Source organism: Mus caroli, unplaced genomic scaffold, assembly GCF_978045245.1.
Source record: "Mus caroli unplaced genomic scaffold, Mus_caroli_1 scaffold_1, whole genome shotgun sequence".
NCBI lineage: Eukaryota > Metazoa > Chordata > Mammalia > Rodentia > Muridae > Mus > Mus caroli.
The window spans coordinates 124,057,257-124,077,950 of NW_028227256.1; the positions used below are offsets into that span (position 1 = coordinate 124,057,257).

A 20,694-nucleotide genomic window follows, 5' to 3' on the forward strand; every position below is an offset into this window, starting at 1 on the left:
ATGAATGTGTCACTGGCACGGTGCTAAAAACTGCTACTTAGTAATATTTCTTCAAATTCAGGTGCATTTATATCTTCTGAAAAATGTAGGGTGTTGCCTGCTTGACGTGTAACATACATAATCACACTTGGTGCCTTCTGTGTTAGCAGATTCTGAGTCTAGCAGAATGGGGTATGTGACATACAGTTTGATGGGGAAGAGGATAGATAGGTATAAGACCTACACCAGCTAGGCAGATCATATACACATGTATGTGTGTGTGCTCACGCACACACACACACACACACATACACACGCACACGCACACGCACACACACACATGCACATACCAAAAATTACTCCCAAGATGACACAGAATCTATATGAAATATAACATAGTTGTATAAATATTTCTTCCGAATTGAATCATTCTCTCCTGAAAACAAGGCTTTTTAAGACCCAGGAAGTAAAAGAAACTTATAAGATGTAGGAAGTCAACAAAGTTTACAAGTCTCAGGATGCTCCTGAAAACTACAAGACCCACAGGGTCTTACCCCCACAGTTATATGGAGATTACATATTCATGCATAGTCTCCCTAATTATCCTGACTTGTATGTAATGATTTGCTGTGTTCAAGCTTAAATGCAAACACATCCTAAAAGTCAATGTGTCCAGTTTACATTGTTATGAACCCAAATGTGAAAAATTATAATGTCAGCATTTTCATCACCTACTAACCAAATTGGTTGCCTTCTATGAAGGCTGTTCAACAGAATGCTACAAAAACATCCAAAAAACATAGAATAAGAAAGAGTTAAAGTAACGACCAGAGGATAAGACAGTGAGAAACATTCCTGCCAGAAAGTATGTCTTCCAGTTTATATATCTAGACGACATCAGTTATCCTAGGAATTTTAATGGAAATAGATTTACACACTGCAAAAGAAAAATGAAATACCTTATTACAGCAATTATTAGATGAATTTAGGCAACAGATAGGATCACAGCTGCATAAATATAATTTCTTTTTTATGAAAATAAAGACTGCTTTAAAACTAATCAAAAACTGTAAGGACAGGACACAAAAGACAGTACCAGCTCAACTATGTGAGGTCTCATCTGACCCAGAACTTTACTCTGCTGAGTCATCTGTATTCTTGGAGTAAGTTCTTCTGCCCCCTAAAAATGTTCCATGATCTGTCTCCCTCAACTCAACAGTCTCTTTTTACCCACTCACTACAGCAGACCGGTGTGAGAATCAAGGTGGGAACTTAGGAAAGAATGTTAGGAAAGAAGGACCTTACCACTTCAGGGAGCAGCCTAGTTGAGAGGTCATGGATGGCTTTGACCACTATGCATATAGATGACAGAAGAAAGATCACCCCCAAGATGACACAGGCTCTGTAATAGAAAGAAAATAGACAGTCTACATTAAGACATATCCCCCTGTTAGCCTCAGAAAGTAAAGGAAACTTACAAGTCTTAGGAAGTCAACAAAACTTACAGGTCTGAGAAAACTCCTGAAACTCACAAGGCTTACAAGGCCCTTCTTGAATGTTATATAGCAGTAACAATTGCTTAGAAGAGGTGATTTTCTTCAGTGGAGCTTCCTAAAAGTTGTTCAGGGAACTTCTGGGTTGCAGCTTTTGTGACTTGTCACTCAAGCTGGGGTAGGATTTTCAATGATACAGCTTCCTTTAGTCACTTTTGTTCCTGTAAGTAACCCAACGAAACTATGTGTGCTAATCTGCATAGATGAAATCCTTTTTTTCGTATGTTGTCAACTCCTTATCTGAGATGGATTCCAGGGGCTTGCTGAAAAGTTAATACAGCCAAACCAGTGAGCTCCAGGTTCAAAAATCATAATCTCAAAAAGTAAGACAGTGGATGACAGAAGATGGCTGAGATTGCTTGACCTCTGGCCTACACACACACACACACACACACACACACACACACACATACACAAACACGGGTGGGAGGATCTCTTAGGTAATAATCTAGGTCTTCCCTCACCAGTGTCTACAGTAGCATGTAGTAAGTACCCTGCATGCATCTGTTGAGTAGATATGACCAACTAACTAATTAACTAACCAAACCAATTACTAACCATTACTAGTTTACCTACCTGGAGAAGTTTCACCATGGAGTCTAAGGCAATATTGTCTGCTTCCTAATGGCTATGAGAAAAGAAAGGGGTCTCCTAACCCTCAGCTCTGTGCCCTCAGATTGGCCACATTGTAAAGTAGCTCTAAAGTATAATGAAAAATCAAAGGTCTGCCATCCAGCTTGTTAAATTTGAACCTTGCAAACTGTAGCCTACCTGGTGTATACACTACCAGTGTACATAAGTATATGTTCAAATTTTCCTAAAATCTCATTTTCCTCTTCTGTTCAGTGTGTCCCAGACTTGAAAAACCATAGCCCATTTTTCCCCAAACAGTGTAAGGGAGGGCCTGTGTGTCAGATCCCTGCTGCTTCTGTAGCCCAAAGCAGCTATGAATAGCTCGGGCTGCACTGCTATTTTTTAACATTGTATTAATAATATATTGTGTTTGTACAGCAGCTTTCTCCTCAGGCACTCTGAGTTCTGCACATCAGCTCCTAAACCCCCTGGAGGGCTCCTCACACCTAGGTGTTTGTTTTTCTGCAGTTTATGAATGGGGAGGGAGATGTGTGTTTGTTTCAGTAACACAAGGAGACTGAGTCAGAGAGTCCAGGGTTAGGAAGCCTGGCTCAAGGTCATGTAAGACATGGAGTTCATCCTAGAAATAGAGCCTGGGGAGGGGAGGTAGAAGGTTCCATGGGTAAAATGTCTGCTGCACCAGTGGGAGGCTCTTTTGGATCCCAGCACACATTAAAAACAACAACAACAACAACAACAACAACAACAACCAGACAGCCAGATCCTTGGAGTACATCAGCCAACCAACTAGCTGAATCAGTGGGCTTGAGTCAGTGAGAGATCATAACTCAAAAATCAAGTGTGTAAAAGGACTGGGAACTTACTCCACAGTTAGGACTACTTTCTACTCTTCCAGAGTACCTGAGTTTGGCTCTAAGAACCCATACTGAGCTGTTCAGAACCAACCATAGCTCCCATCATAGGGGACCCAATACCTTCTCCTGACCTCTGAGAACACCTGCACACATGTATCATGTATACACAGAGTCACACACATATACACATAGATAAAAAAATTAAACATTAAACATAAATGAAACCAAATAGAAATAAGTTGAGGAAAATGTCTGATGTCAACGTCTGGCCTCCATATGTGTAATCACATACACATGTGCATAAATACAGGAATATGTACAAATTTCGCTCTCTGTCTCTCTGTCTCTGTCTCTGTCTCTCTCTCTCTCTCACACACACACACACACACACACACACACACCACAAGAAGTAGTATTTGATTCAACTAATGACCTCCCAGTGGCTAGCTCATTCAACAAAGACTTTGGGTACCATGTCACATGTCCACCACCACTCTAGACTCTCCAGAATGTCACTCTCCATTATGGCTTTCCAAAACACTTCAAAGATTTGGGTCAGAAGCAAACAGCAAATGTGACCTCTTCTCCATCAGTACTAAGGGAACTGTTTCTAGGCTTAATAGGCAGAGAAGAATTGGCTCCCCCACCACACAGACACACACACACACACCAGCCTTCTGCATAGGCAGGCTTAGCTAGGTGAAAAGGGTTCTGAGGAGCCAGGTCTCCAGAAAGAATATATACTCTTCTTTCCACCTGCCTAAACCCTGGACAGCTTTCTGGGTGAGAGAAAAACAAATGACCTATCACCCCTTCAATAAAGCCAAGGGTCCACTTCTCTTTGCATGTAATCCCCAACCAGTGGCTCAAAACCGAACTGAGACTCCCATGGGACCAGTGTGTGTGGGCCAGGCCTTGTCAGGATCCACATCATGTGGGAATTTTCTAGAAGGAAATTCTGAGTGCATCTACCCCAGGCCTGTTCTTGGTCTCTGCTGAGAACATATCCAACAGATGCGTAAAGACAGTGGTTAGCAGCCTGCTGGGAACACGCAGGAAAGAGTGGCCTGGCTTTCCCTCCACTTCAGCAGGTCTTCTGTGATTGGATGTGCTGATCCATCACTGGGCCACAGCTGAGAAGTATTTACTTAATGCAGGCCCACCATATGCCAAGAAACCTGCTGAGCACTAGACTGCGACACATAAGTCACAGTCCCTTCTTCAAGAAGTGGGGAGAGGAAAATTTAGATCTCACAGGACACTTCTGAGTGGAAAGCAAGCCGACTCTGAACAAATCAAAAGGAGCTCAGTTATGGGGTGAAGGAGCTGGGGAGATAGGATCAGTGAGTGGTGTTTTCCAGCATGCTGCAGATCCCCAGCACCAGGATCTGTTGTTAGATGGGGCAAAGTCTGCAAGGTGTATTCACACTCATATGCACACACATGTGCCCTTCCCCCAGCCTTGAACAGGCTAAACACACCTTAATTGTTTGCCACAATCGGCCTTCCACAGACCTAGCCCACCTAGGGTGGAGTCTTCTGCCTTGCCACACCTGCAGTTTCCTACAGGAGCAGACTGCCTGATGAGCTTGCTTTGCAACACTGTCCAGCTGAAAACAACGATGGGTCTGTGGGCTCTCCCTATATAAATGCAGAGCTGAAAATTAAACTTTGAGACTTGATCAGAAAACTTTGTCTTGGCTTCATCCTTCTCTTGCCCACCTAACCTTTTTCATTTCCAGCCTCCGTTTCAGGAGGCTCTGTGGCTGCTGGACAGCTACACACACATACACACACACACACACACACAATTTCAATTATAAAGGACACCAACAAGGTTATCTTGGAGAAGGCAGTTCAGGGGCACATCAGAATTTCTTCATTCGTCTCGTTAACACTGCGTACCCACTTGGTGTCAAGAATCATTCTCAAGAACAAGAGGTATAGATGTTCGGGGGAAGAAGCTTGCAGGCAGAAGGAAGACAGGACTTTGAGGTGAAGTCTTCCAGACATGATGGGGATACAGCAAGTCTATAAGAGGAGAGGGAGGGGAGCAAAGGAAATAAAAGCATAAAGGGAGATCCGGGGGAAGGGAACCCTACAATAGCCATCACAGCATCTATAGGATGGGAAGCCACCGGGGGCTGGGGCTTGGAAATGGGTCTGTGGAGCATTTTTTAGCAGGTCTGTGCTCTCTTTGGCAAAACAGAGAGAGCAGGTTGGAGACTGTACAATGCCCAGGTCAGGTGAGGGTGGGACCAAGCAAGTTGGGATCAGAATGGTAAAACCTGAAGAGTGAGTCTGGAGATGTTCTGACTTGAGAAGTCTGGAGGTATGGTGGACAGGTTCTGTAACTGGACTGATGGAGGTGTTCTTCCCTGAAACAGACCTCAGGAAGAGTGGGTGGAGGGGGAGGAGCATCAACAGCTCAGATTTTGACACACCAAGTTAGAGACTTCTCTCAGATAGCCAAGGAAACATATTTGATTGTATTATTATTTTGAGACAGGGTCTCATATTGTCCAAGCTGGCTCTGAACTCCTGATTTAGCTAAAGATAACCTTTGAACTTCTGGTCCTCCTGCAGCCTCCATCTCTCAAGTGTGACGAGGAGTAGTGTGCCTCATTGTTCCCAGTCTATATGATTCGAGAGGGGGTGGGGAACCCAGGGCTTGTATATGATACGAGAACACTCCACCGACTGAGCCACATCTGAGAAGGCTCTCAGAGGTAGGAGCTTAGATTCAGATAAATGTCCAGCCAGGGAACTGGAGACTCAGCAGCACCCAGACTGAGCTTAAGCCTTGGACACCAATGTGATTATTTTTCTATTTTTCAAGAAATGATACTCCCTCCCCCCCCCCAAGGAAGGGTCCATGCTGGGTCGAGAAGTAGGCGAAGGTCACCACTGAGGGCCACCTGTGCCGAGCCAAGCTGTACAAACTGTTGTCTGAAGCTACTCAGAGCCTGGCAGCTTTGAACACCATAGAGTGGGACAATTAGATCTGTATTTTCAAAAACTCACTGAGGCACTGACGGCCACCAGCATAGTTGGGTCTAAACTGCCCCATCCATTTTCACAGTGACAAAGGGCCACATCACCTCCCGTGCTGTGGTATCTCACAGGGGAAGACTGACAGTTAGTATGCCACACCCGAACCAAGGTTGCTGGTACACTGAGCTGATCATTCACCTTCTATAGATTTTATTGTGTTTTTTGAGGCAGGGTCTCATGTAAGGCCGGCCTCGAATTTAATTTGTTGCTAAGGATGATCTTGAATTTCTGATCTTCCTTCTTCCACTTCTCCAGTGTTGGGAGGACAAATATGTACCACCATTCCTGGTGTAGGTGATGCTGGGGATAGAACCCATGGCTGTGTGCATGCTAAGGAAGCTCTCCATCAATTGAGCCACACCCCAGTCCTTCTTTCCACAGACTTTATGCCAAAATGAAAGCCAGTGAGGACTGATTGAGATGATCCATTGCAGAATAAGGATGGTTAGAGGGCTGAGCTGGGTGGGGACTGTCAATCAGATTGATTAACCCATGTCCCCAGGGTAAGTCAGACTTCCCACACACTGGCTGACTTCCCCCAAACTAAATGCTCCCTTAGATTCAGTCAGAGGCTGTAGGGCCTTGGGAACAATACAGCACACTTGCAGAGAAATTCTGCGGCCTGAAGGTGAATCACAGACTGCAGAGAGAAAAGGGAGGGGCCAGGAGATGCACCTCCCCCAGTGAGAGGGATCAGACAGGGTTCTAGCAGGGCATGTGGGAGTGGGGAGAACGACCATGTGATCAGACACTAACACCTGCCACAGTACCAGAGCGCTATGGAGTTCACTATTAACTGACTGAGCCAAACCTTGTACCTGGAGGTGGCCACACTGGTTCATGCTCAGAACTGGTCTATGATGGAGAAAGGAGACCAAACTGACAACAGAAGCAAGCAAGGGGCAGATTCCCAGCAATGTCTGTGGGCAACTGTAGCATCATCCACATTCCCTTACTCTCAGCTACACTACAAGTCCTATTTGCAAGGCAAGGTCATTTGCAGCACCTCTTCCTGGGGGAGGAAGGGCACAAGTGACCGGATGTCCTTGTGACTTGTTTGTGTTCTCCACAGTATCAGAGTGGTGATGACACTAACTCAAGCTGAAGCCAGGAATGTGCAGCTGGCTTGGCCTCATCACTGTCTAGTGCTCCTCAGAAATAATTCCATTTGCCTTGCAAGCAAGAGGACCTAAGCTGGACTCCCAGAACCCATGGTTTAAGGCGACTCTGCCATGTCATAGCCCCAGCGCTGGGGAAGCAGAGATGGGTGGTGGATCTCCGGGCTCTCTGACCAACTTGGCTAGCTGAACCAATGAGCTCCAGGTTCAGTGTGGGACTGTCTCAGGAAGCCGGCTCAGTTAAGTACTTGCCATATAAGTATGGGGAGCTGAGTTTGGATCCCCAGAAGTCTCTATAAGCCTCATGACTTGTGGTGGCCTTCTATAATTCCAACCTCAGAAGGCAGAGGCAGGATCCCCAGAGCAACCTTGCTAGGGAGCTCAGGTCTATCAGCAAGCCCTGGGTTCGAATGAGAGACGTTGCCTTGATGAATAAATCAAGAGAGTTCTTGAAGCTGGTTCCTGATGACAACCTGGCTCTCCAAGTGCACATACACATACACAGCCCCTATACCTGTGCCCCCCACACACATGCATGCATACATGTGCACACCACATTACACATACAAATGGAAAAGAATAAAAATAAGGTGGCTGATGGAAGAAGACACTCACCTCCCCCCACACACACACATAGGTATATGCCCCTCCCACCTACTCAAAACATCATACATGGCTAGCTCATGCACACTAAATATACATGCTTCCATGTGTTCTCTCTCTCTCTCTCTCTCTCTCTCTCTCTCTCTCTCTCTCTCTCTCTCTCCCCCCCTCTGGCATCACTGTGGTAACCCATTCTCCAATATTTCCAAGCTACTCGATTATAGCAGTTAATTGAGTCACCTCTGAGATTCTATTCCCAAAGAAAAAGCTTGGTAAGAAGAATGTTCCTGGGGAACAAACATTCCTAAGATCTAAACAGAAGTCCTTCCAATGTACCACAAAGAGGGGGGGTTGTAAGTGACTGAGTTACAAATCAGTGCAATTGGCAACTGGGTGGTTAAATTTGCGTTCGTTCTGAAGTTGAGATGACAGAATAGAGTGGAGTATCAGCATCCAGAAAGAGTTCGGGAAGAGAAGGGGAAGTAGTGTGAAGAATTCATTCAAACCCAGGGTGTGCTGAACACAGAGATGACTTCTGGGTCACCCTGCTATGGAACTATTGGTTCATGTAGTCCTCACCTCAAAGTAACTAGAAAGGAGTCTCATTCCAATGTGAAATGATTAGCACAACGATAGAAGGGCTGTGACTGGAATTGATAATTAAACACAGTGAGTCTGTATCTGGTTATCATCATGTACTCCAGAAGACAGATATTGTCCCAATAAAAAAGATGCCAAATAAAAGATTGAACAAACTCTTAGTGAACAAAGAGTCTAAATGATAAAATATTAAGGGGGGGGGGATTGGAAACTTGTGAAGAACTTGGGAGGCTGAAGCAGGAAGATCTCAAATTCCAGGCCAGAGTAGGCAGCATAGCAAAACTCAGTCTCAAAGACCAAACAAAATGGTGGGCAATAAAATTCTACATATCTATAGATAGATAGATAGATAGATAGATAGATAGATAGATAGATAGATAGATAGATGATAGACAAATAGTCAGATAAGAAATATGCAAAAATAAATCTAAATTCAGGAAAGAATATGCTAGTGAGTAATAAGCTGATAGCAGCTTTCCTGCTTTCTATTGCTCCAAAACAGTGGTGCCCACCCTGGGCGTCAGGACCCCTGGGTGTTGCATTTCAGATATTTACATTGCTATTCATAACAGTAGCAAAATTATAGTTACGAAATACCAACAAAGATAATTTTATGGTTAGGAATCACCACAACATGAGGAACTATATTAACGGGTCGCAACATTAGGAAGGTTGAGCGCACTGCTCTAAAGGAAAGAAAATTCTAGAAATACCTTCTGTTGGTAGAGTACCTTTGGTATATTTGTTTCTTCGGTGCAAAGCTTCACACTTTAACCCAGGATGGTCTGGAATTCACAGTGTAATCCAGGCCAACCTTATACTTGGGGAAACCCACCTGCCTCAGCCTCCTGAGTGCTGGTGTTACTTGCAGAAACTACCACACTCGACTACCCCTCCTCTTTGTTTCTATCTTCATGATGTGAAATGCTGGTCACTCAGAGTTCTCCATTTTTAAACAGTTCCATGTTATAACATATCCCTATGTGTGTGCACCTGGGTATCCACCTGCATGTAAAGGCCAGAGTTTGAGCTCAGTGTCTTCCTCTACCATTTTCCGCCTTGTCTTTTGAGACAAGACCTCTCACTGAATCTGGAGTTCACTGATTGGTCTAGACTGGCTGGCCACTGAGCCCGTGCGGTCCACTTGTCTCCTCCTCCCTTGCATTGGGACTTCATTTTTGTGCATTGGAACGGGACACTTTTCCATTGGGTCACCACACCCATTTAAAAAAATAGGTACTGGGGGATCGAACTCAAGTCCTTGTGTTTGCACAGTAAGCACTTTATCTCCTCAGCCATCAGCCTGCCCTCAAGTTTCCGTCTTGACAGTGTAAGTAAGCCCAGTTTCACAAACGTTCTATGTGCCCTAGACAGGGCAAGTGCTCAGGCTGGGTATAGTGGAGCACTGTATAGTGGAATACAGCACTGTGTCTTGCCTGAGTACTTCCCCTCATTATCATCAGAGAGTACTCTAGCATCCCCCAAATCCAAGAACTTACATACAAAACGGCCCAGGGACAGAGCATTAGTTTACCAGTTAAGAATCCAGGTTGCTCTTCCAAAGGACCCAGACTCAATTCCCAGCACCCACATGGCAGTACACAGTCATCTATGCCTCCAATCTCAGTGCATCTGACATCCTACTCCGGCCTCTGCAGGCACTGCAAGCATATGATGTACAGGCATACATCCAGACAAAGCACCCATACACATAAAACAAAATATTTTTAAAATAACATGGCACAGTGCCTACATTTAGATAATACAATTCCTCTCATACAGTTCAAATAGTCTCTTATTTTATTTTTAATAATGATATCATGGATGGTGCAGATGAGTGCAGATGACTGATGAGGCCAGAAGAGGGTGTCAGATTCCCCTGGAGCTGGAGTTAAAGGTAGTAAAAGCCCTGCCCCCCTATATGGGTGCTGGGAACTGAACTCCAGTGCTCTGCAGGAGCAGTGCACATTCTTTTTTTTTTAATTTTTAATATTTTTTTATTACGTATTTTCCTCAATTACATTTCCAATGCTATCCCAAAAGTCCCCCATACCCCCCCCCCCACTTCCCTACCCACCCATTCCCATTCTTTTGGCCCTGGCATTCCCCTGTATTGGGGCATATAAAGTTTGCAAGTCCAATGGGCCTCTCTTTCCATTGATGGCCGACTAGGCCATCTTTCGATACATATGCAGCTAGAGACAAGAGCTCCGGGGTACTGGTTAGTTCATCATGTTGTACCCCCTATAGGGTTGCAGATCCCTTTAACTCCTTGGGTACTTTCTCTAGCTTCTCCATTGGGAGCCCTGTGATCCATCCAATAGCTGACTGTGAGCATCCACTTCTGTGTTTGCTAGGCCCCGGCATAGTCTCACAAGAGACAGCTATATCTGGGTCCTTTCAGCAAAATATTGCTAGTGTATGCAATGGTGTCAGCGTTTAGAAGCTGATTATGGGATGGATCCCTGGATATGGCAGTCTCTAGATGGTCCCAGTGCACATTCTTAATCACTGAGCCACCTCTTGGTTCCTCAGTCATCCCTCCTTGCAACAACCAATGTTGAGCAAATAGTTGTGCTGCGTGGCTTAGGGAATGCTGACAGGAAAAGGCTGGTATGTGGTCAGTGTGGACACTTCCTTCTAGATATTTCCAACCAATGATTAGATAAGTTATAGCTACAGGACCTGTGGATAGAGAGAGTCACATTCAACTTTTCTAGAACTCCGTTTCCCTGTGAGGAAAATTGGGAACAAGAAAGAGAACGCTTATCTCCCAGTACTGTGGTGAATCTGTCGGGGATGGTTAATCTTGTCAGCTTGACTGGATCTAGAACCAGGCGAAAGGCAAGCTGCTGGGTAGGGACTACTGCAGGGAACTTTCTTGATTGTATTATTTGAGGTGGGAAGACTCATCCTAACTGTGCTTATCACACGCTGGTTTCAGCCCAAACAAAGGAGAAGTGGAAATTTGTTTGTTTGTTTGGTTGGTTGGTAGGTTTTGTTTTTTGTTTTTTTTAATTTTGCCTGTTTGTCTTCACTCATGCAGGCAAATTCATCCACTTTGTTTCTTGCACTGCTGCATTCCTTCACTGACAGTTAGGGGGCTTCTAACCTAGAGTGAAGACCAACTGTTCGCTAGGAATTCTCCAGTCCAGACATGAACTACAGAGACATTCAGCCTCGTGGATTGAGAGCTACTGGGTTCTCAGCCTCTTCGGTGTGAGACCTCCACTGTTGATCTCCTCTACTGTATCATGTAAGCCAGTCTAATAAACACCCCTTAACATGTGTTCATTCTGTTATCTCTGTTCCTCGAGAGTACCCTGGCTCATACAATGTCACTGAGATGAGACTATGCATATATAAACCATGGAAGGTGACATTATTTATCTAATCTTGCCATACTCAGGACTTCTAGTTAAATCTGTCCCAGCCTGTCCTCTTTGAAACTGTCTTAGCGCCAACTCCTCTGGGGTCAAATTCCCTGGAGCAAAAGCTTGGTGGCACTTAGGTACAGAGACCAGGTAATTCCTTTCCCTAGTGCCACCAGGAACATCCCATTGGAGGACTTGTGAGATGATGTTTAGTATGAACTTAAGAACTAAGAAAGAGTCTGTGGCCTGCTGAGGTTTAGAAAGTCAGTTTGTAGCTGGATGGGACTAGTCTAAACCTGAGTGTGTTTTTTATCTAGATGTTCTGTCAATCTAAACAAACACACACACACACACTGTGTGTGTGTATCTGTTCGAGCCTTTCTGTCTGTCTATCTGTCTGCCTGTCTGCCCATGTGGAGACCATAAGACAATACTGAGTGTCATTCACTCCTCGGGTCTCACCCACCATTTTGTTAAAGAGTCTCTTACTAGGCTAAAGCTTTTTCCTATGTAGGTTAAGCTGGTTGGGCAGCCAGCCCCAGGGATCGACCTGTCTGTCTCCCAGGGCTGGAGTCACCTTGCCTGGCTTCTCATGTAGCATCTGGGGATCAAACTCAGTTTGTTGTGTCTACAAGGCAAATGCTTTACCAACTGAACCATAAGCCCAGACCCCCCCCCACACACACACACACACTCACAGACACTTCTTCCATGCAGGCGCATACACAATGGTTTTCTAACATGAGCTGCCCTATTACTGAAGACAGTAAGCTGGGCAAGAATCGGGAGCCCTGGGTTCTAGATTTATCTGTGTCATTAACACTGAGGATATATAGAAAACCAGGACTCCCTCCTGCTAAAAATGAGCAGTGTTGAGTCAGTCACGAAACTCCTGGAGCTGAAATTCTAGTCTGGATGTGGCAATGGGATTTCTGGCTCATTAACATTTTTTTATTTTAAGTCAACAGGTTTAAGGTACAGGTTTATTTGAACAATCAAAATGCAAGGACTGAAGAGTAGAGGGTATTTACTCACTGACTAGAGGGAAATCCATGCTTCTCAGTGAGCCATCCACACACCGAGGGTTCTCGTACACATGCTACATACAGGAGAGCTGTTGGCTGGGGGTCAGGCTCTGCACCTTCCCTGTGATTCAAGCTCTAGGAGACCCAACACCCTCTTCTGCCCTCTATGGCTACCTGCACGCATGTGTACATACCCTGCTTAGACACACATACAGTCCACAGACACCAAGTCAACATCCCCCAAAGGATTCATTTATTAAAGCCTTAATTAAAGATGTGGATGCCTCTGAGAGGACCCTTCCCCTGATTTACTTGGTTTTTCACAATGATGTAATTTTTAAGAGTGGAGGGAGCTTAGGCTCCAGTGGGCCCCTTCCTTGCTATAAAAGAAAGAGAAGGTCAGAGGGAGTCACTGAGAGCCCAGGCTCAGGAAACAGTGCCAGACTATTACAGCACAGGGGTTTTCCAGGCACCTTGACATCAGGAACCCCATGTAACTCCTCTTGGCCCCCAGTTCCATCATCTGTGTGCTGCGACCAGCTATTTGACTATGATAAATGAATTCCCATACAGAGAATGTTTTCCAGCTCAGGATCTGATACGGAGTTGAGAAGAGCAGTGAGCCAGGGAGATGACTAAGTTCACAGAGCACTTGCTTTTCAAGTGTGAGGAGGACCGGAGTTTGCTAGGTCTGGTGGTATCTGCTGGAAATCCCAGCACTGGGGAGATGGAGATGTGATGAGCTCTGGGGCTCTCTGGTCAGCTAATCTAACCAAGTCGGTGAGCTAGTGAAACCCGGCATTAAAAACGACGGTGGACATCCCCTGAGCACCACAGCTGAGGCTGACCTCTGATGTCTTTTACACACGTAACTGCACATACACACAGACTCAAAAGAAGTCTCAACCAGTCAAAGACAATCCACTTCCCTTATTTGTTCCTGGGTCTCTCCTAAGAGGAGAAGAGACTATACAGGTTAATTGCAAATAATAAAAATGGTTATAATTACAAGAAATGACAGGACTTTGGTTGCTAGCATTAACTAAATTTCCAACACTTGGGAGCCTTGTGTATGTATGGAATCATATTTATCCCTACACAAAATCTCACAACTAGGGCACACACATGGAGTCCGCTAGACCTGTGCTGTGTTGGGGTCACAGATCTGACCCTCGCTGTCCTTCATTCTTTGTTTTGCCAACTGGATACTCAGCCTTGTATGGATGCACTGCCATCCCGAGGAGCTAAATGGTTCGGGTGCAACAAAAAGCAAAGGCTCTTATCACCACCCCATAATTATTCTATCAGCTCACCCAGGGCTCAATCCAACTGCCCCGTTTTACTCTCATTTGTCTGCCCACTGATTCTGAATTAATCTGCTGTTTGCTTTTTTAAAACAAGAGGGAAAAGATTAAATCCCATGTTGAAAGAAAGAAACGTCCCAGTGTGTTATAGCAGAGCTGCAGGCCTGTCCCTTCCCAAGTTCCAGCCTGCTGGCGCTCTGACAGATGGGGAGGGATGACCCCACCCCTCACAGTGTTGTTTAATGAGGCGCTCAGTAATTCACAGCTCTGCATTCAATCTGCCCTATTAAAGCCAGAGGTAGTTAAGCGAATGACAGAATGAGGGTCCTGTGTGTAAGACCGATGCCTGTGTACACAGTGCTTTTATTAACCATTAATGTGCTTTGTGGGGGAAAGGCTCCTGATTCTAAACAGTGAAAGAGATACGCAATTTACAGCCTTCCCTGATTTAATGGCTTGTAGCTGGGTGAGGGGGTGGGACCGGAGTGTGTGTGAACGTCATCAAACATCAATTAGGGAATTATCCACCAGCTTGTTTAAAAGGTCACATGCCAAATACTTCCCTTAACAGGAAAGGGCTAGGACATGGTGCTCAAATTTGTATTGACCCAGGACTGACAGATGCTGGGGAGGAGCTATTTCCAAGTTTCTGGAACTTGTTTTGTTTGGGTTCAGTTTTTGGGTTTTGTTTCCCAGTGCTTGGAAAATAAACCATAACTTCACATATGTCACACCAGCTCTGTGCCGCCTAGCTGCAGACCCCAGGTTCCACTTTCATTTAGGGATATTTCTGCATATGTATACATGTGTGTATATATGCATGTCTTGGTATAGAGATGGACATATATGTTTATGAATGGGTATAGTTATGTGTATTGTGTACATACATGTATGTATGTTCATACACAGTCATGTGTGCTCTCATATGTCTGTACACATATGGCATCTGTGTTTATAGGCATGCATACTTATGCACGAATATATTTATGTGTGCATGCATTGTATATGTGTGCATATATCTGCATGTGTATATATTGAGCTATTAATGACATCTTTGCAGATCCATCTCTGAAAAAACCTGGAAAGCCTCCTCTCCCCAGCTTCTCAACTTCCTTCTTCTTCGGCACCTGGGCATCTTTCTCTGCTTTATAAAAGGAAACTGCTATTAATTAACTAATATCAGTTATTTTTATTTTTTCCATTTTATATTTTAATATAAATTATAAAATTATGAACATAAATATATAATATATAATATGAATTATAAAAGTGTAAAATTTTATAATTTTAAGGCAAAACAATGACTTTCACAGTATCAACCACTTTGAGAATTCATGTCCACCACCAGACCTGGTGGCAGGCATCTAGCTTCAACATCTTTTTTAGTTTAAGCAGCGTTACCTAAAGCAACTTCATATGCCTAAGGATATAACTGGGATTGGCACCTCCACTGTAAAGTCTGGCTTTAAAATATAACTGTAAATATATATATATATATATATATATATCAGTTAAAAAAACTGAACAAGTTTTTCCACCACACGATTTGATGGCTAATTTTCTTAGTCAACTTGAATCACCTGGAAAGAGATTTCAAGAAAGGTTGTCTAGGTCAATCGGTCTTTGGGCATGTATGTGTATGTGTACGTGTACGTGTGTGTGTGTGTGCGCGTGTGTGTATGAGCATGTATGTATGTGTATCTGTGTGTGGGGGGGTGTCTAATGAAGTTATTGAATGCTGGAAGACCATGACCGAGAGTCGATGGCACCACTCCCCAGGTCTGGGCCCTGAGCTCTGTGAGAACAGAAGCTAGTGCTAAGCTGGCATGCGTCCCTTTCCCTCTGCTTCTGACTGTGGACCTGAGGCGAGCAGCTGCCTCAAGCTTTGCCTCTGCTACAACAGTGGGCTGTAACCGGGGATCATGAGTTAAAATAAATCCTTCCTCTTCTAACTTGCTTTAGTTGGGATATTTCGTTATAGGAACAGAAAAGAAAGTAGAACAGGCACACGTGCATGCTGCATAAGAAAAGTGCCAGCCACTCTAACAGTAGCTGGATCCCAAGATTTAACTTCCTAAACACTGAACCATCATTCAGGTGAGTGTAGAGAATCCATTAGCTGCCTGAAAGAGCAGGAAAATATTCTAGAAATACACCTTGAGATTTCTAAGTAGATCTTGGACATGAGAATCTATAAAAAGGCTTGCTTTAAAACGCTTTGATGGCTGCTCTTCAAGTTACACATACTCAAGAGGAGGAAAGTCTGACCCAGGTTCACCGCGAATAAATGGGCCGGCAGAATTTCATTTTCTTTATCCATGGCTCCACCAACCTATGAATTGAGATATTGCCTGTACTGATCTTTTTTATTTTATCAATTCATTTGCCAAGTTTCTCACAGATTTCTCATTCTCTCTGTCTCTCTGTCTCTCTTTCTCTCTCTCTGTCTTTCCCTCTCTCTCTCTCCCTCCCTCCCTCCCCACCCTGTGTGTGTGTGTGTGTGTGTGTACACACTGGTGTAATGTACAGGTGTGTGTGTTCATGGACTCACACATGAAGGACAGAATAGGACATTGGATGTCTTTCTCTATTACTCTCTGCCTTGAAAAAGAGTCTCTCAGGAAACCAGAACCTTGAAGCTTTATTTAAGCCTGTCTCTACCTCCCATCCCAATGCCGGCGTTACTGGTACATGTGGCCATTCCCGGCTTTTTACCGGCATGCTGAGGATTCAAACTTGGTTCCTCATGCTTGTACAGTAAGTGTCCTAAGCACTGAGCCATCCGAGCAGTCCCATTATAACACTTCTACAAAGAAGGGAAATACAATAGACAGTATAGCTAGTTCAATAAACAATGTAGAAAATCTTGAATAGTTAAGCAATCAATTTGGTTTGAGGTCTCTGGGGTTACGTCTTTAGAAGCCATTTTAGTTTTAATGACTGTGTTTTGCCTCTTAAATTGCCACCTCTTTAAGTAAAATACCTGATGCTGGCCATAGTCCCTACAGAGGATAGTTTAGTAAAACAATTCTGATCAGAGAGACCATTTGACGAAATTTTGCTCCTGAGGAAATAACCAAATAGATACAAAGCTGTGTGATGCTGTTTTAGAGGGGAGAAACATATGTGATTTTGGTGTTGTTTGGTTTGGTTTTGACAGGGTCTCGATTGTAGCCTAAGTTGGTCTGGAACTCACTACATAGTCAAAGATGAGTTCATATGCATCCTCTGCAGGCTAGGATTAGGGACCTGTTTACATAGTGCTGGGGCTTGAACCCAGGGCCTGGGGCTTGTAGGCAAGCACTCTACCCACTGAGCTGTGTCATCAGTCCCCACACAGGGTTTACTGAAAGAGAAGATTCTGCACTTGGAAGACAGAACATTCCTGGACACATCGAGTCCACTCAAAAAAATTTAAATAACAAAGAACCCTCACTCTAGAAACTTCCATGGAAATAAAGGCAGGAGATACAACAGAACACATAGCATGGACCCAGTTTTGCAGCTTATGAACCAGGGCATAAAGAGATGGACAGGAAAGAGAAGGAAATCCACCTTCGTCATTTTCTCTGGATGGCAGGATAAGAGTGATCTTTGCTGTCACACTGTGAGATGCTTCACTTTGTATGAATTAGAAAACGAGGTGATCCTATTCTATTTAGAATGCACACACTTCTTACAAAGGAAAGTTACTTGCATTCAAGTGGGGGCTGCAGACTACAGTTACTCAAGACTGTAAGAGAATCGCTGTTGTATAAGTGACACTGGGTGGTCACCCAGGCCACTGGCAACACAACAGCCATCCATCCCTTCCCTAGGATGTCCTCATTCGTGGTAGTTAACACTGAAAGTCAGCTTTCGAGGCTCTAGGCCCACTTAGAAGACCAGCTCTGGGAATGTGTATGAAGAAGCTTGTAGACCAGACTACTGAGGGTGGATGACCTCATTCCATACTCTGGGTTCAGAACTGAATGCGGAGAACGGAAAGTGACCACCAGTGTTTGTCTTTCTCTTTCTCCTGATTGGGGTTGGGGTTGGGGACCAATGTGAGCAGCCGGCTGCTTCACCTGTAGGCCCTGGCCTCCCCTCTGCAATAGGCTGTACTGTCAAACTCTAAGTCCAAATAAGCACATCCTTCCTTACGTCTCTTTTGTCAGGATTTTGTTACACTAACAAGGAGAGGCATGGATACACTGTTGAGTCTCAAATCAGAGGGAACAGATACAGGAACTACACAGCCTCCTCTGTCAACCATGCCCCTTAAAGTCCATCCTGGGACTGTCTGAGTCTCTTCAGCTGTCACCCATCTTCAACTGTGGATACTCTCAGATTTAAGCAGATGACAAAGGAGGCAGAGAGGAAAAACACCTCATGATTCCCCGCCCAGAATCAAATGGATTTTAGAGGAATTCAAAAAAGACCTCCTGTAATCCACCTACCCAAACCGTTTGCACTCTGTGGAAGGAAGCAGCCTGAATAACAGCTTTTGGGCTTTTTCATTAACTCAGTAACAGATGCCTTCAGTGGAACTAAATCTAATAACCTGGCCTTCCCTCTAGGGTTGGGAGGGGAATAAATCAAAGTAATTATGTCTGGAAAGTAGCTAATGTGCAAATTTACTTTCTCCCACAATAAATTTCCCCAACACCCAAGCATACAACACCAACACATACAAATGCACATAGCATACACTCTTCCTTTTGACAATTTCCTTTTAAAAAACCATGTATATGCACACAGTTATGGGTGGGTTTGTACACACAAACAAGTGTGGTGTTCTTGGGGGTCAGAAGAGGGGCTTAGATTCCCTGCAGCTGGAGTTATAGGTAGCGGCAAGTTGCCCGATATGGATGTTCTAAACAGAACTCGGGGCCTCTGGAGTAGCAGCCAGCACTCTTAACCACTGAGCTATCTCTCTAGCCTGCTTCCATTGAAGTGGATCAGTCTGGAGTCATAAAACACAGAATCCAAGAGGAAAGCATTCTGCCTACCTTTCCACACTTCCTCAAGGATGCTCTGATCCTTTTGAGCCTTGGTGAACATTTTTTTATTGTCGGTTTCTGTCACACGGTGGTTGTGATATATCCTTTATGGGATTTTTCATTTCTCCTGCTTTGCCACAAAACAGCACCCTTTTAGGAGTCTGGGGATGTAACTTGGATATGGTAAAGCACTTACCTCACATGCTCAAAGCCCTGGATCTATCCCCAGCATCACACACACTATACACCAGATGTGGTATCTCACACCTGAAATCCCTGTGCTCAAAGGTGAAGGCAGGAGGATCAGAACCTTAAGGCCAGCCTGAGCCACCCGAAATCTTGTCCATTAATTTGATTAAATGCCATTTAAATTGTGTATGCTGCTTTATTATGCCAGGTCAGCAGGAGGCAATACTCAGAGTCCGAGTAAGGAAGTGGGGTGAACCTGCCTGGCGTCATGCCAGGTTTCACGCCGAGGTTCGGCTATACACATGTTCATCACACAGCCCCATATCTTGAGGCTGGAAAGATGGCTCAGCAGTGAATAGCCTTTGCTCCTCTCCAAGAGAACAGAGGTTCAGTTCCCAGCACGTATGTCATGTGGCTCACACCTGCCTGTAACTCCAGCTCCAGGGGCTCTGACACCCTTTTCTAGCCTCTGGGGGGCATTCACATATATGTTGGCATAGGCACACCTGTACACATAAGTAAAAACAAACATTTAAAAAACAAATAATCCTGACCTGAGTCCTTGAGGTTCCCAAAGCCCTGCCCCTCTATGCTTGAGCGTCTGCAGGGAGATGTCTATCTTAGCTAACTGCAGCTTCTGCTCATACTGGGATGTACCATGAAAAAAAGAAACTAATCTCCCCAAATCTGCCTTCTCCCCCACTTCCCCTGCTCATGTCCAGATAGCACAGGACAAGTGTCAAATCATGCAAGATTCCCCCTAACACTATAATCAGGTCAGTCTTGATGAACTGTTTTGAGGCAAAACAAAACAAAACAAAATAAAACAAAACAAAACAAAACAAAAAACACACAGGCAGAAATAGGGTCTGAGTCCTTTCTTTCTCCCTAAAGCTTTCCTCAGCCCAGCCTCCCGCCTAACCCTCCTTGCCTTTCATAGGCTGTGATATTTGCAAATGTCAATTCCATAATAGAGAAGCAGTGCGCTTGACTCTGACCACAGCAGATCCCGTTGTCGCATCTCTGGAAAAGCAGAGTGGCTGCTTCATTCTGAGTGAGTAGGGCCTGGCTTTGTGTAGTCTTTTGTTTGTGAGCCGGGTCTCTGGCTTTAGTTACTCATGACATTAAGCAAAGCAACCAGATCCAGCCCTGCAGCTGTGTGCGCTTCCGTGAGGAGCGCCTGGGGAGTGGGCCAGGCTGCACGTGCATACGAAATCAGTGAGCTTACATTTCCTACATATGCTCCTCATTCCCCTGTGCGCTGGGGGCTGGCAGTGTTTCCAGCTCCCGCAGTCACTCCGTGAACAATCAGGATTCCAGAACCACCCACCATGCCTGGGGACTGACAGGTCTCAGGTCTGTTTCAAGCTGTGTCCCCAAACAGCTTTCTTCCTTACCCAAAATGCAGTCTGGACTAGGACACAAGGATCTGAACCCTCATGGCTTAACTGCCTCTGTATGTGTT

At 44.7% G+C, this 20,694-nt stretch overlaps 1 protein-coding gene across 1 annotated transcript in view; it reads right to left on the minus strand.

Moving 5' to 3' along the window:
• The window catches only part of Tmem163 (transmembrane protein 163), a 179,868-nt gene that overhangs the window by 27,281 nt on the left and 131,893 nt on the right, over positions 1-20,694 (minus strand). The window contains exon 5 of the mRNA XM_021172523.3: positions 1,285-1,381. Coding sequence (XP_021028182.1) covers positions 1,285-1,381 — 97 coding nt within the window. The remainder of the gene's footprint in view (positions 1-1,284; positions 1,382-20,694) is intronic.